Raw genomic sequence first — 15,795 nt, 5'->3', positions numbered from 1 at the left:
TCCATAGGTGCACGATTTTTGTCCAGTCTCTTCCCGCATTGTACCCACACCCCTTTTCCCCCCAAGAATAGTCAGTCCATTCCCTTTCTATGTCCCTGATTCATTATAATCACCAGTTCATTCTGTACATCAGATTCTTTATTCACTTGATTCTTAGATTCACTTGTTGATAGATGCATGTTTGTTGTTCATAATTTGTATCTTTACCTTTTTCTTCTTCTTCCTCTTCTTAAAGGATACCTTTCAGCATTTCGTATAATACTGGTATAGTGGTGATGAACTCCTTTAGCTTTTCCTTATCTGTGAAGCTCTTTATCTGACCTTCAATTCTGAATGATAGCTTTGCTGGATAAAGTAATCTTGGTTGTAGGTTCTTGCTATTCATCACTTTGAATATTTCTTGCCACTCCCTTCTGGCCTGCAAAGTTTCTGTTGAGAAATCAGCTGACAGTCGTATGGGTATTCCCTTGTAGGTAATTGAGTCTCTTTCTCTTGCTGCTTTTAAGATTCTCTCTTTGTCTTTTGCTCTTGGCATTTTAATTATGATATATCTTGGTGCGGTCCTCTTTGAATTCCTTTTGTTTGGGGTTCTCTGCGCTTCTTGGACCTGTAAGTCCATTTCTTTCACCAAGTGGGGGAAGTTTTCTGTCATTATTTCTTCAAATAGGTTTTCAATATCTTGCTGTCTCTCCTCTTCTGGTACCCCTATAATTCTGATGTTGGTGCGTTTAAAACTGTCCCAGAGGCTCCTTACACTATCTTCGTATTTTCGGATTCTTTTTTCATTTTGCTTTTCTGGTTGGGTGTTTTTTGCTTCTTCACATTTCAAATCTTTGACTTGATTCTTGCGCTCCTCTGGTCTGCTGTTGGGTGTCTGTATAACATTCTTTATTTCAGTCAGTGAATGCTTAATTTCTAGTTGGTTCTTTATCACAACATCGACGGTCTCATTAGTTTTCTTGAGGCTCTCATCAAGTTTATCGGCAGTTTCTAGCAAATTATTGAAAGCCCTCAAAAGTGTGTTTTTTAGCTCTATATCCTCCATTTCTGTCATGTTTTTTTGTCTCCGCATTTTTATGCTTTCTTGGTGCACCCCCTTGTGGTCTTTGTGCGCAGTCTTGTTGTAGTTAAGCCTTAATTGTTGTCAGCAATACTAGGGGTGAATTGACCTCCAGGCTAACTGGCTATGAGAGTCAGCTGTGTCTGCAATGGGAGAGCTTCTGTGCTGAATCTCTAGGGCAGTGCTAATCTAGCCTTTGCCTGAGGCTATCCGGCAAATGCCTCTGTGCAGGGCTTGGGCGGGGCGGGTCCCAGGGGATCTACAGGGCGGGTGGAGCGAGCAGTTATGGCTGCTCTCAGTTCCGTCCCCAGCGGCTCTGCAACCGCTGCAAACCTCGGAGAGAAAGCTGCCTTCCCGCTTCTCCCGTTTGAGTCTGGGTCCCTAGAGACTCGCCCAGATCTGGAGCTCAGAGTCTGAAACTCCCTCCCAATTGAAAACAACAACCGCGCCCTCCGCCGCCGGCCCGCTCCACATGCACTCCGCACCTTAGTATTTCACCTCCGCACTGCGCCTCCTCTGAGTCTCGGTATGGATTTCTCTTTCCTTCTAGTTGTAGAATCTCTCCTCAGTCAGCCTTCTTGTGGTTCTGGGTGATGTCTGTTCCGTCTTTTAGTTGTATTTTTGAAGTGGTTGTTCGAGGCAGCAAACTCCGGTGTTAACCTATGCCGCCATCTTGGTTCTCCCTTCTCCTCTTTTTTGATATTCCAGTTCGGCAGAACGTTCTGGAGAGAGAGAACCATGAGTTAGCATTGCCAGGAAAAGGAACATTTAAATTAACGGTGAAGTTGCCTCCAGACCCAAATGAAGTCCATGATGCCTCTAAGGAGAAAATTCCAGCAAAGGTAAGTAAGGGAGCAAGTAGCCAGGAAGTAGGGTGTTCTCCCAAGGTGTGTGGGATGGGAAGCACAATGAGGAACACTTAATGGAACAAAAAATATAAATGAAACTGCAGTGAGAAGTGCAACTTACAGATGTGGTGGGACAGGTATGGAATAATGAAGAGGAGGCATGTTTTGTTTGATTTTAGACACTTTAAAAAAGTCAAGATTTGGGGGTTATAATTAGGGAGGTTTGAGATATAAAATTTTGGGTTGCTCTTAACTTGGAATTTGCTGTGTTTGTTGTACTTTTACATTGTTTTGAGGAGATAGCAATCCACACTGCATGTACTGAGTATTTCCTAAAATGGTATAGTAATAGTATCTACATTGTTGGATTGTTGTGAGGGTTGGGTGAGACAACCTGTGTAAAGCAAATGGTACAGTGTTCATAGAAAAGACTCAATAAATGTTAAATGGGGGAAAGATGCAGATCTTACCCCATGCTCAGACACTTGGTAATCACTGGGGTTTCTGTTATGTGTGACCAAGTTTTTCCAGTGATTTTTGTTCTGAGTAACTGGGAGTGCCACTACACATGGGGGGCATTAAAAAGCATTATTGCTGGAGTTTTTCTCTATTGTGTCTGCTGACCTTATATCTCCAGGATAGTCTCAGGCACATTTTCTTAATGTAAAGAAATATGCATTATTGGCAATTTATGAATGCTACTTTATTGTCTGAATTTCAGGAATCCAAGACCAAAGAACATGCCAAAGAACCAGGTAAGGTCTCAATTGAGATGACTGGCCTTCACGAGGCAGTTTTGCTTTGATTAAAGATGGAACTTTTAGACATACATCATCCTTATCTTCTTTACTTCAAAAGGCAGGTTTTTCTCAGCTTGGCGATGCCTTGGACTCATCCTCTTTTTATACTCTCATCCAGCTGTTCAGAGGGTGAACGCTGGGGCAGCCACTTGAGCTCTAAGGGCTCAGGTCAGAAGGATGGAAACAGCTCTCTCTGTGGGGACTGGGAGACACCTTGCAATTGAGCGGAGGGCTAAGACATGCCTGGAGGAAGGTGATGAACTGACCTTTAGAGCCCACTTGTGCCCAAGCTGCCATCGAGAAGCAAGTACATGACATATCAGTGGGTCTGTGTGTGGCTAAGTCAGTGTCCGAGCACTGGCTGTGGGAAGTGCTGTCCTCAGGAGCTACTACAGGAAGGTGTGGGTCCTCTGTGGATGAAAGCTTGAGTGCTGAGTGTAGGATGGAGTGCAACCCTCCAGAGCAGCAGGAGCTGCCCTTCTCCTCCCATCTGCTGTAAGATAGAGCCCGACATCTAGTGGCTGTTGTGGAGTCTGTTGCTTAACTGGTGTCTGGGTGTTAGCCTGTAGCACCTGACATTTACTAAAAAAGCAAGTGGTTTTCTGGGCTAAGCATGGTGTTATAAAGGGGAAGAAATGGTGAAATGTGTTGAATGTCTGAGCAAGAGAGATAAAGTGATACATACACAGATCTTAGGGAAAAGAAAATTCCAAAAAAAATATAAATATTTTCTTCTAAAGTAGAAATTGTCTTGAGAACATGTTTAGATTTTTGCAACTTTCTCTTTTTGAAAATGGCACTAGGATGAGAGCTTGGGGTCATTGTCAGGGCCTTGGGGCCATTGTCAAAACTCTAGAAAGTCATTGAAATGGTAAGCAAAATGAAGATGTAGGGTGGTTACCTAGAAAGTTCCATATCTAAGGGATGAGGAGAGCAGAGGACACAGCACCATGAAGGCACTAGGCATGCCTGAAACCCAGAGATTCAGGTTAAAGATTGACAGGCAGTGACAGAGCAGGGAAAGGCGCACACCAACATCAGGGGTATGAGCACTAAGCCAGTGTCCTGTTTCAGGCCACGCTGAGCTGGGTTGGGCCTCAAAGGTGGAAACCAGCAAATGGAAGAACTAGGAGAAGAGAGGCAAACAAGAGCAGAGAAATACTGGTCACTTGTGGTCAGCAAGTTCCGTTTATTTCGAGTCTATATTTCAAGCCTGGACCCTCTCCTAAATCCCAGAGCTGTGTCTGACCTTCCTGTAAGAAAATATGTTAGCACCAATGTGTCTGAAGCCACGTGTGTCATCTGCCTCCAAAACAGTGGCCTCTTCTGTCTTTTTTATTTCTCTTCAAGTGCATAACCAGTTTGCCCATCACCTACTAGAAATTTGTCTTTTCTTTAAGCTTTCACATATGTTGGTCTCATTCATTCCTCCCTCACTCCAGGCACCCATTATCACTTTATAAATCCAGCATGGCAGGAATACCCTGCTTGGTCTCTCTGTACCTGATGTCTTTCTCCTTAATTCTGACCAGTCCTTTGTATTGCGGGATATCTGGTCATCTTTTTCACAGAAACCTTCCCTGGCTCACCTTACCACCAACTGCAAGATAAAGTCCAGACCCCATTCTGGATGAAGCTGATTTTTCTGGCCTCATTTCTTACATCTCTGTACATGAGAGCTCCTTGAGCTTCATTGGTCAGATCACCATTTCCTAAATAGTTTGGCACAACACGATACTCTGCCTGTATTCTGTTGCTCACAGTACTCTCTACCCCACTTTTCTCTACCTAAATCCGATAGACCCTTCAAAATCTACTCAGATTCCTCCTCTTCTCTAAACCCTTTCCAAGCCAGCCAATCCCTTTATCTCTCTTTCTTGGAATCCTGCCTTAATTGTTGGTGCTCTTTATATGGCAATGCCTCTCTTGTGATGAAGCTTCTAATAGTAGGGTGATAAAACTGTATTGCTAGCAAGGCTCTTATCATTCACTCAGTCCAATACTCTCATTTTTAAATTAAGAGATGTGCCCAAGGTCACATGGCTAAAGAGTGGCAGAGTCAGGGGTTGAACTCATAGGGCCTTACCTCCAGCCCAGTACTCATTCTGATTTGTCATTCATGACTCATTGAATGCTAGTTTATGTTGCTATTGAATCCTCAAGCTATTTTTTATTTGGCATAAGTGTGTGTGTGTGTGTGTGTGTGTGTGTGTGTGTGTTTGTGTGTGTGTATTTATTGGGGTGATCTAACTGCTGTAACAAGTCCCCAGATTACAATGCAGTGTAGTTGGCAGCTAGGGACGTGGGTGGTGTCTAGACTGCTTTATGCAGTCATTTGGGAATCCAGGCCCCCTTGATACATGGCCTGCAAGGTCACTGCAAGAGAGAATGGAGATCCATATGAAGGAGACACATATTGGTCATGCTTGGTAGTGGAATTCACCCCTTCTTCCCATATTCCATTAGCCACACAAACTCTACTATAGGAATTTAAATGTAGGAAGTCTGGGCAATATTTCCCAGAAAGAAAACAAAATGGATTTGATAAGCACATGACATTTTACTCTGCCATAATAAACATTTACAAATGTCAGTTTCTCTTCTCATTTTTCTTGAATACCTCCATTAGAAAAATAAGCTCCTTATCTAATGTTTTTTGCATGTACCCTCTCCATATATCCAGTACCTTCAACATAACAAGGCCTCCAACTGAATAATTGTTCAAAGAATGTCTAAAGATCCTATTGAGCCCATCATGCTTCACTGCACTGGATTAAGCATAGAGTGAGACTGACCTTATGTATATGTGTAACTCACTTATGGTCAACAATGGGGAGGAACAAGCTGGCTGGAGTGATTGCTATTCACTGAGTTTGATGTACACGTATAGCTCTCTAGAGTCTAGGCCATTTTACCGTCTCTGTGTATCCCCTAGTTATTCAGTGCAAGCACTTTCTTTTCTCTTCAGTGAAGGGAAGTTACTGCTTTTCAGAGCATAAAGTGTTAGATCATGCTCATGTTTGGCATCATCAGATATTCTTGCTTTCCTCCAGTGGTCCAAGCACTAAATCTCCAATTCAACAGACACTCATTGAGACTCAAGTATATACCATGTGCTAGCAATACCAGAATGCATAAACATGTTCCTTACCTTTGAGAAACTGAGTTCAATAATTATACTGTGGTGCTGTGATAGAAGTATATGTCAGCAGAAAAAGGTGTAATAAAATGGAACATCATCATTACAATTCATTTAAGCTAGAAGCCACCTAAAATCTGTTTTTATTTGAGTTAGCTAAGAGGTTGGGCAGGAAAGAGGGCAGTGTCTTATGATAATTTACTTTGCTGAAATCATGGTAGATAAATATAACATCTTTACCTCTTTTGTATCCCTAAAATCAGATGCATCAGAAGATACACAAATCTCTCTCAACAAAAGATCAGAAAAAATGAAAGATATCCCAAAGCAATGTGAAAATATTCCCTCTTTGGTTGCATTTGAAAATCTCAAAGCAAATGTGACTGACATTACGCTAACCTTGTTGGTGGAGAACATAAGTGGCCTGTCCAGTGATGATTTTGAAGTGGAAGTAATACAAGATTTTGATGTTGGCGTAGTTACCTTTCGAAAATACATAGGTAAGATGAAGTGACCCTTCATGTTCAGTCTTCTTTGCACAGCACTTTTGGGATTTTGGACACACAGCTAATGGAATGTCTCTGAAAGTTTGACTCTTGCTAGTAACTGGTAAGAGAGGACTGCAAGTTAATATAGATCCGTTTCTATTTTAAGGAGAAGCAATTTTGTTGTGAATCCAAATTATGGCAGGTTTAATGAATTAAATTTATCGTATGAGTTTTGTGTGTATGTGTGTGTATGTGTGTGTGTAAGAGAGAGAGAGAGAGAGAGAGAGAGAGAGAGAGAGAGAGGACACACTCAAATGAAAATCTAAATAAACTCCAAGGATCTTAAAGTGATTCTGAACATAGGAGTGAGTGTTTTCACATGTTACCTCATTTAGAGAAGTAAATATTGATCTGTGTTACCAATTGGACTTGAAGGTAATAATTATAATAGTAGCAAACACTCAAATGTTGTTAGTGTAAGTCAAGTACTATGCTAAGCTCTTTACATTTATTAATTGATTTGTTCCTTTCAACAAACATTTGAGATAATCATTATTATTTCTCATTTTACACCTGAGGAGACTAAGGTGCACAGAAGCTAATAAATGAAGAACTGGATTTGAAACCTGGCAGCATACCTCTATATAGCCTGTTCTGTTATCCCCTTTGCCATATATCTTCTCAGTGTTTTCAGGGTCATCCACATATGCAGGGAGAGTAAGTGAATGTGATGCAGAAAATGAGTGCTCTTTGAGGTCGGTGGGAGGAGTCTGTGAGTTGGAAGAGCCATCTCCAGAATAATGGGGACTTTTTCCAATTCCAATTCCTCACTGTTCCATAGCTGTGGCACTGGAATGGTTAATTAAGAGCACAGGTCATGCCCTGGCCAGGTGGCTCCGTTGGTTAGAATTTTATCCCATGCACCAAATGGTTCTGGGTTTGATGCTGATGGTTTTCTCTCACATTGATATTTCTCTCACTTCCTTTCTCCTCAAATCAACAAAAAATATCGTGGGTGAAGATTGAAAAAAAAAAAAAAAGAGTAAGGTCATGATGTCAAAGTTCCAGCTTCAACATTTAACTAATTATCTGAGGTTGGCCAAGTTACCACCCTCTGTGTGCTTTGATTTCTTCACCTATAAAATGGGGATAAGAATACTTACCTTATTCAGTTTCTGTGAGAATTAAAGAAATAATGTTTGAAAAGCTCTTAACATAGTTCCTGGTAAGGACATGGTAAGGACTCAATAAGGGAGCTATTCTGATTTCAAGTTTATGATTATTTCTCATAAAGGTAGAACTAGATGGACTTGCTTTTGTTTATTGAGCAAAAATTTTGAATGCCTACTAGATGCACATGTCTAGGTGCTGTGGTAATAATATGAGATTTTGATGTTGCCTAGATGAATAATTCTTGGTCCCTACTTCTGAAGAATTCCTATGGTGCTGGGTGGAAACCAATACACAAATTAACAGTGAAGATCAAGAGGAGAAGTTGCCTCCCTTGGGTGTGAACCGCAGGCTGTGGGGAATGGGAGGAAAAGGGACCCATACAAGGCAGCGTGGCTTTGCCCTGCCTCCGTCCTTCTATGAAGGTTAGACTCCTGCAGTACCAGGCTATCAGGTCCCCAATATACTATGTTCCCTGCCACGGCTGTTCCCTCTGCCTGAAATGCTTCCTCCCTTATCTATCTGGTAAACATTTCTTCATCCTTCAAAACTCAGATTGGTGAATACTTACTCTAGGAATCCTTGTCTGAGTGCCAATATTAGTCTTCCTGCCTCATTTGTCAACACAATAGAACACTTGTTTGCTTTCAAGACTTCCTCCCTCCTGGAAGGTGAATGTTCCAGAACTTGTTCTATTCATCACTCTCTCTCCCCAGCTCCCAGCACAGTGCCTGACACAATGTGGGCCCAGCATCAATATTTATTTATTTGAAAGAGATAATTGGGATGAGTCCTGAAGGAGCAATAGGACTAAAATAAAAAATTGGAGGAGGGCATTTCAAGCACAGAAAACCATATAAACAAAAGCAAGAAAGAATGGGTTTTCAGAATAATGACTAGTTTCTGTGCCAGTATGAAAATAAAATGAATGGCATGGAATAACCAGAGGTGATATTTAGAAATTAGTTTGGAGTCAAACAGCAAAGGACATATTTCACCTAGCTCAGGAGTGTGAACTCATGCCTGCAGGTAATGGGGAGCCATTGAAAGACTTGAGAAAGGGATGAAGTGAGGAAAGTTGAATAGTAGAGAGTACTCAGGTGGTTATAAAAAGAAGGTTTGGAGCGGGCTGTGAGCAGAGGCAGGGACACAACACTGTGGTAAGGCATTCATTGATGCATCATTGTTCAGAAACTGGGAATTTTAGGCAAGTAAATTCACATTTAGGAATTCAAATATTGCACCTAAAAATCGAGTGCTTAGCTCTCTTCTTTATCTCTATTAATTCAGACAGTTTTTTGTATAATATAAAGATATAACCATAATTTTCTGATTGATTAATTTTGGTTTGCAGATGCCATGAAATTTGTTCAAGATTGTGCCATGCACCATTCAGTGACACGACTTCAGCTTTCTCCAAGACTTCTGGAAATGACAAAAACAATCAGGGTTGAAAACCTGCCGCCTGGTGTTGACTCCTATAATTTGAAATGTTTATTTGAAAATCCTCAAAATGGAGCGGGAAGAATTGTCAGTATTGAATGTTTTCCTGAAGAGAGTTCAGCTCTGATAGAATTTTTTGACAGAAAAGGTAATGTCTATTAGCCTGATTTTGTACACCTTACCTGGCACAATTTAAATATGTTAACAGATCTTATCATTATAGTTATCAGTTGAATTCTGATGTATTTTATTTTTATTCATATATTTCCTTGGTATTCCAATTTGGAATCCTGTTCATCTGGGATATGATACTTAATGTGTCCAGTGATTCAAACATTAAAGAAGTAATGTCACATTATTGAAAGATATACAGTTTCTCTCATAAGTCTCTACTTATGATAACTGAAAAATATATAATTCTTAGAATCCTGGAAATACTGTTAAAAAGGGATTATCTGTGTTTTTTAGCTGTGCACTTGGCAGTCTGGGCCCATAATCAATGTTTTAAAGTTCTCCACTTTTTCCCAATTTCCTTTTCACCTATAACATGAATTTTTCTTGTGGGATATTACACTACTTATGATGGGTTACCAATAATGAGGCAAACTGTAGATAAAGATGGGTTAAGAACAGAATTTATTTAGCAGTATTGTTTTATATGTAGATTATTTGAGATGAATGTTAGGCACTACTCTCTGAAATTATTGGTTCCATTTCCCCAAATCTGATTCACAAAATCTTCAGGAAGGGAACCTTTATGAAACACCTATTGCACGTGAGATTTTTGGCTGTTTTCTGCCATAGTATCTCACTGAATCCCCATAATAACCTTCATGGTTAGATTTCGTTACTCTTTCTTTATAGAAGAGGAAATGGGGTGGAAAATTTAAGATCTCTTTGATGGTTCTTGGATCAGATAGATCCAAGTTGAGATCTAGCTTTGGTGTTTACTAGCTTTGTGATCTTGGACAAGTTACTAAACCCACCAAATCCTCTGTTTTCTCATGTGTAAAACAGAGTTCCTGCTATTACTTACCTCACAGGAACATTATGAGGATTAAATGAAAGTATATCTGCAAAGTGCTTGGCACATGGTAGGTGCTCAGTCAGTGTTAGTGGTCACTGGTACTGCCCAGGCTTGTAGCATGTACGGGGCCACATGGGGAAGTTGAGGCTGTGTCGGGATCTCTGAAGGCCATGTTCTTTTCATTATGTCTGGCTCAAGACCTAGGATCCAATCATCACAAGTAAAGTTATTTTTAACATCTTTCCACAAGGATGCTATTTTAATCCAAATTGTTACTGGAATTCATTCTAATTCCCTTCCTTCTTAGACTCCTTGTACCTGTCTAATAACTACCACAAAATGAGTTTTGGGGAGAAGAATATCCTCCCACCCACACACAGACATGCTCATATACCATCCTAGCGACTGTCCCAGTAAAAGTGGCAAGAGCCTGATTATAGCAGGGATGGGGGAGGTGCAGGACTTGCTGAATCAGTCTCTGGGCTGGGCTCTGATGACTTTGAGAATGACCTTGTTTTAGAACCTTTGGTAGAAGAGCAAGAGTGTGGGCTTTGGTTTCAGACAGACGCTGATTTGAATCTTAGCTCAGACATTTACAGTCTACATGACCCTATTTGAGTTATCTAATTTTTACTAGCCTGAGTTTTATCATTTGTAAATAGTGATGATAATAATGTCTCTCTATCTCAAAGGGTCGTCATGAGGGTTAAATTAATTAAATATATGTAAAGCCCTTAGAATAGTGTCTGACACTTAGTAAGCTATGGTAATTATTATTGTGTGCCTCTCCTGAGAAGTAATAATGGAATCTAAATCATCTATGAAGCCTAAAATTGTGAGAGGCACAAGAAACAGCACATAGCATGATTCTTAGACAAGGTTGGCTTTAAACACCAAAATATTCTTTACACTGGAGCAAACAGTATCCCCATGCTTGTGACCAAAGTCATATCTATTTCTTAATCTGGTGGTGATGTATCTGTGTTATCACAAACACAGAATATAGAATTTACATAACAGAATTCACCATACAGTGATCTTGGCCAGAAAGTAATTACTCCATTACACAAGAGATACCTGTGCAGTGTTAATACATATGTATATATATAAAAGCCTAAGCAACCATTATGACCAAACGACCAGAATGACTGGAGCGCCAAGTCAACAAGTCACTATGATGCACACTAACCACCAGGGGGCAGACGTTCAATGCAGGAGCTGCCCCCTGGTTGTCAGTGTGCTCCCACAGCCAACCTCCTGCAGCCAGCCAGTGGTGTTGGCCACTGGCAGCCGGCAGCTGTTCCTTCTGTGCCTGGCCTGGCGACCATCACCTCCTCTCCCGACCCCACTGGGGCCTTTGGTCCCGGGCTGGGATGGGGAGCCGGGGCTCGGTGGCAGCAGACATGGCCCCTTTCCCAGGGGGGCTGAGGGCTGGCTCCTTCCTTGGGGACGGCAGCGAACTTCCTACACCCTTTTCCTTTCTGGGGCCAGCAAGCCCCAATGGCCCAGCCCTGATTGGCCCTGATCACTGGCCAGGACTAGGGACACCACCCGTGCACAAATTTGTGCACCAGGCCTCTAGTCGATTTCTATTTGAACACGTTTAGAGTAGAGATGCTTTTTAATACCATGTCATAACAGAAAAGTTCTACAGATACTAGGGTCCTCCTTCCCCCCACACAGGAGAGTTTAGTTTGTTGGTATTCATTTGAAACATATTACCCTGGGATTACTTTATTTTATTTCTTTCTTTTTAAGTGTTAGACACCATCATGACCAAGAAGCTTGACCTCAATAACATGCCGCTGTCCGTGTTCCCATATTATACCTCCTTGGGCACAGCTTTGTATGGAAAGGAGAAGCCTCTGATCAAGCTTCCAGCACCATTTAAAGAATCTTTGGATCTTTCTTTATGGAAGTTCTTACACAAGAGGAATCATCTGATTGAAGAGATAAATGAAGAAGTGAGACGTTCTCACTGTGAGCTAACATGGTCCCCACTCAATGGTGAAGTTACCATCAGACCTGCAGCCACCTTAGTCAATCAAGGAAGAAAAAGAATCAAGAACTGGAAGAAAGATGCTTCTGCAGCCTTCTTTGGCATCAGGTCTAGATTTAAAGTTACCCCATTTAAAGTGGACCCAGTAGTGTGGGACGTCATGAAAAATGACTTAGAAGATGAAAGAATTTTGATTGAGTTTGATACAGATATGGGGATTGTAACCTTGGTGGGGAAATCAGAGGATGTACAAAGCATTGAGCCACAAATCAAGGAATTAATAGAAAACGCCACTCAAAAAATTAAAAGAGAAGAGCAAAGTCTGAAGGAGAAAGTGGCCATTTCTCCAAGAAAGTATTCTCTTTTGTGCCACAGCGGTGTGCAGGAGCGTCTCCGCAGGGAGTACCCAGAGATGGAGATTTTTTATGACAGAGCCACCCAACACATGTGCTTTAAAGGACTCGGTATAGATGTGTATAAAGCAAAGTGTGAAGTCCAGGAAAAGGTGTACACCATGGTTCAGAAAAGCATTCAGCTCCCCCCTGAGGTTTTGCAGTTTTTGCAACAGGTCGACTGTTCAGAACTCTCCAAGTCTCTTTTCATAAAACAGAAAATTCTTGCAGTTTATGAGCTAGAGGGCACAACTGTTTTCTTAACCGGTTGTTCTTCTGAAGTCCTCTTAGAAGCTGAGAAGCAAATGGTCAGTGCCTTAAGTTATAAGCGCATAGACATTGAGGACAGGGAAGTTCTCAACAGCAAGACATGGAAAGCCATCACTAACAATTTGCCGAAGAAACATAATTCCTCCTCAAAGACTGTAACAATCAGTGAGTTAACCTCAGGAAACACAGCTGAGGTCGTTATTGCAGGCTGCGTGAGAGAAGTAAATGAAATCTATAACTTCCTTTTTGACTTTGTGGAAAAAAACATGAAAATAGAGAGATTCCTTGAAGTAAAGCCTCCATTAGTTATTGATTATTTAAGGGCAGAGATGAAGATACTCTGGGAAAAGATAAAGATGAACAAGCTAAATGTTCAGGTAGATTTCAATCCTAGGAACAAACCAAATGGCATTTTACTAACTGGCTCAAAGGCCGAAGTCCTGGAGGGAATGAACATCCTTAAGCAAGCCAGGGATTCAGTTTGTGTTAAAAGCATCAGTATTGATAAGCCAGGAGCCAGCCAGTCCTTCCGGGATAAACCATGGTATTATAAACATGAGGTACAGTCATTTGGTTGTTTTGTGGAACTACTGCAGAATGAAGGAAAGAAGGAGGGAGGTGGCAGTGATGGGCAGACGTGCTCCTGTCGGACAGAATTGGCCCCTGGAGTCTCGCTGATTGTACAGAAAGGCGACTTGACACGGTTTCCTGTTGAAGTGGTGGTGAATGCCGCAAATGAGGACCTCCGTCTCAGTGAGGGCTTGGCTGCTGCTCTTTCAAAGGCAGCTGGCCCTGAGCTCCAAGCAGACTGTGACCGGATAGTGAAGGAAAAGGGTAAGATCCCAACTGGCCATGTCACCATCTCAAAACCAGGAAAGCTCCCATACCACCAGGTGATCCACGCAGTAGGACCCAAGTGGAACAGCAGTGATGTTCTGGGGTGTATGTTACAGTTAAAGAATGCTGTGAAAAGAAGCCTCCATTTGGCTGATAAATGCCAGTACCAATCCATAGCCATCCCTGCCATTAGTTCTGGAGACGGTGGCTTTCCCTTATCTCAGTGTGTGGAGACCATTGTTTTGGCCATCAAGGAAACCTTCCAGTATAACTGGGCTGGATGTACCTTGAAAGAGGTTTACCTTGTGGATTTAGCTGTGAAGACTGTTGAGGCCTTTGCTGAAACTGTGAAAACTGTATTTAAAAACAACAAGCCTGGTACTGCTTCCCTGCCCAGTGTACCAGCAGGAGTCCAGCCGGGCCCGAGAAACAATGATGGAAACAGACAAATGCTGCTGTGCCCAGGCGGTCTGAGGATCCTGTTGGTGAAAGGAGATGTGCAGAATGCTATGGTGAGTGTCCCTTTTACAGAACACCCACTGGGTGCTGCAACTCCAGGGAGTCTGTTGCCAAATGAAGATTAGGATCAAGGGAGAATTAGGAAGAGAATCCCATGCTCTCCACGGTGACCTGGAAACAGGTTTTCTTAGAAAATTGGGCTACTTCACCACAGCATTTACTGATAGAGGGTGGCCAATTATCGGTGGGACCTGGAAGTGTATTCAGATCACCAGGTTCCCAGTAAATGTGAAAATCCTCAATAATGGCTTACAATTACAAGGCTCTCCATCCTTTTTCAGGGCCTTTGTACCTGTTATATTTTGGCAAATCTGAGGTTAATTTCCTATCAAATTTACTGATAGCAGATATAGAAAATTAGAGTGTAGAGTGGGGACAGAAGACAGGAATCTTGTCAATGGAGCTGAACCAGGTTGAGCCTGGAGGCCTGAGTCTGAGGGCCAATCAGCACCCAGCACCAGTAAGAAGCTGTGGGAAGGAAAGTGGAAACTGCACCTGGAAGTGGTCTGAGTACTATGTGCGGACAGTTATTGTAGGTCTGCCAGGGGGGGTCATGTGTTTTTTTAAAACATATTTAACAACCTCTTCAACACAGGCTCTAGCTAATGGAAATAGCCCTGGAAGCCCCTGCTGTGCCAGATGTTCCTTCCTTCCTTTGAGGATTGTGGGCAGGCCTGGGGAAGAGGTTCCTAGGGAAGGCCATTTGCCTATCTTCTTTGGAGAAATATCTTTTCAGATCCTTTGTCCTCTTTTAAATTGTGTTATTTTTTAAAAAACATATTTTTTTTATTGATTTCAGACAGTTGGGGAGAGGGAGAGAGAGATAGAAACATCAATGATGAGAGCGAATCCTTGATCGGCTGCTTCCTGCACACCCTCTACTGGGGTTGGAGCCTGCAACCCGGGCAAGTGCCCTTGACTGGAATGGAACCTGGGACCCTTCAGTCCACAGGCTGATGCTCTATCCACTGCACCAAACCAGTTAGGGTTTAAATTGTGTCACCTTTTTATTACTGAATTTTAAGAGTTCTTTATGTATTTTGGATACAGGTCCCTTACCAGATTATGATTTGCAAATATTTTTCTCATTCTGTGGCTCTTCTTCCTTATATAATAAGCTTAAATAATTACAAGAGTAATTGCTAACCCTGATCATTTAGTATGTGCCAGGCACTATGCTAAGTGCTTGGCTTGCATTTTCTCATTCAATGCCATGAGGTAGATTCCAGGATTATTCTTCTTCTCAAAGAGATGAAGGAATGAGACTTAGAGGGGCTAAGTAATTTGCCCAACTCTCACAGCTAACAAATGGTAGAGGCAAGATTGGAATCTGTTCAGGCACTATTTCAAAATATTATAAAATGATTTTGTTTCTCATTAAGAAAAAAAACCCCACAACAACAAATACATACACAAGGAACTCTTTGACCACAAGTCAGTAATTGGAATGAATTCCGTTTCCTATCCATCTCGAACAGTAAATAGTAAGATATTTCTTCCATTTCTTTTTCTCCCATAGAGGTTGGCTTCTGATGCCACAGTACCTGCCCTGTGTTCCTTTTCCGTGACCCATGCAGGACAGCTTTGAAAAGGACTTGGTCACATGCCTTCTCTCTTCCCTTGGTGTCTTACTCTAGCTGATTAGTCTGCTCACATGTCCTGCTGGAAAAGCTTCCATAGCTTCTCACTGTCTGTCAAGAAGTCCAGATGGCCTGGCACTTGAGGTCCTCTGCAATCTACCCCCCATGGTAACATTGCCAGCCTGGCTTGCACCATTTTGCTGCAGAAACACTCTATCAGCTC

At 41.9% G+C, this 15,795-nt stretch overlaps 1 protein-coding gene across 1 annotated transcript in view; it reads left to right on the top strand.

Moving 5' to 3' along the window:
- LOC102418774 (poly [ADP-ribose] polymerase 14-like) overlaps window positions 1-15,795 on the top strand; it is a 35,367-nt gene that overhangs the window by 5,676 nt on the left and 13,896 nt on the right. Inside the window, exons 2-6 of the mRNA XM_023757304.1 lie at window positions 1,769-1,902; window positions 2,630-2,663; window positions 6,111-6,347; window positions 8,860-9,096; window positions 11,734-13,985. Coding sequence (XP_023613072.1) covers window positions 1,769-1,902; window positions 2,630-2,663; window positions 6,111-6,347; window positions 8,860-9,096; window positions 11,734-13,985 — 2,894 coding nt within the window. The remainder of the gene's footprint in view (window positions 1-1,768; window positions 1,903-2,629; window positions 2,664-6,110; window positions 6,348-8,859; window positions 9,097-11,733; window positions 13,986-15,795) is intronic.

The sequence above is a fragment of the Myotis lucifugus genome, unplaced genomic scaffold (assembly GCF_000147115.1).
Source record: "Myotis lucifugus unplaced genomic scaffold, Myoluc2.0 scaffold_105, whole genome shotgun sequence".
NCBI classification, from domain to species: domain Eukaryota; kingdom Metazoa; phylum Chordata; class Mammalia; order Chiroptera; family Vespertilionidae; genus Myotis; species Myotis lucifugus.
Note: the sequence above shows the minus strand (reverse complement) of the source record. Positions and strands in the feature narration are given on the sequence as shown.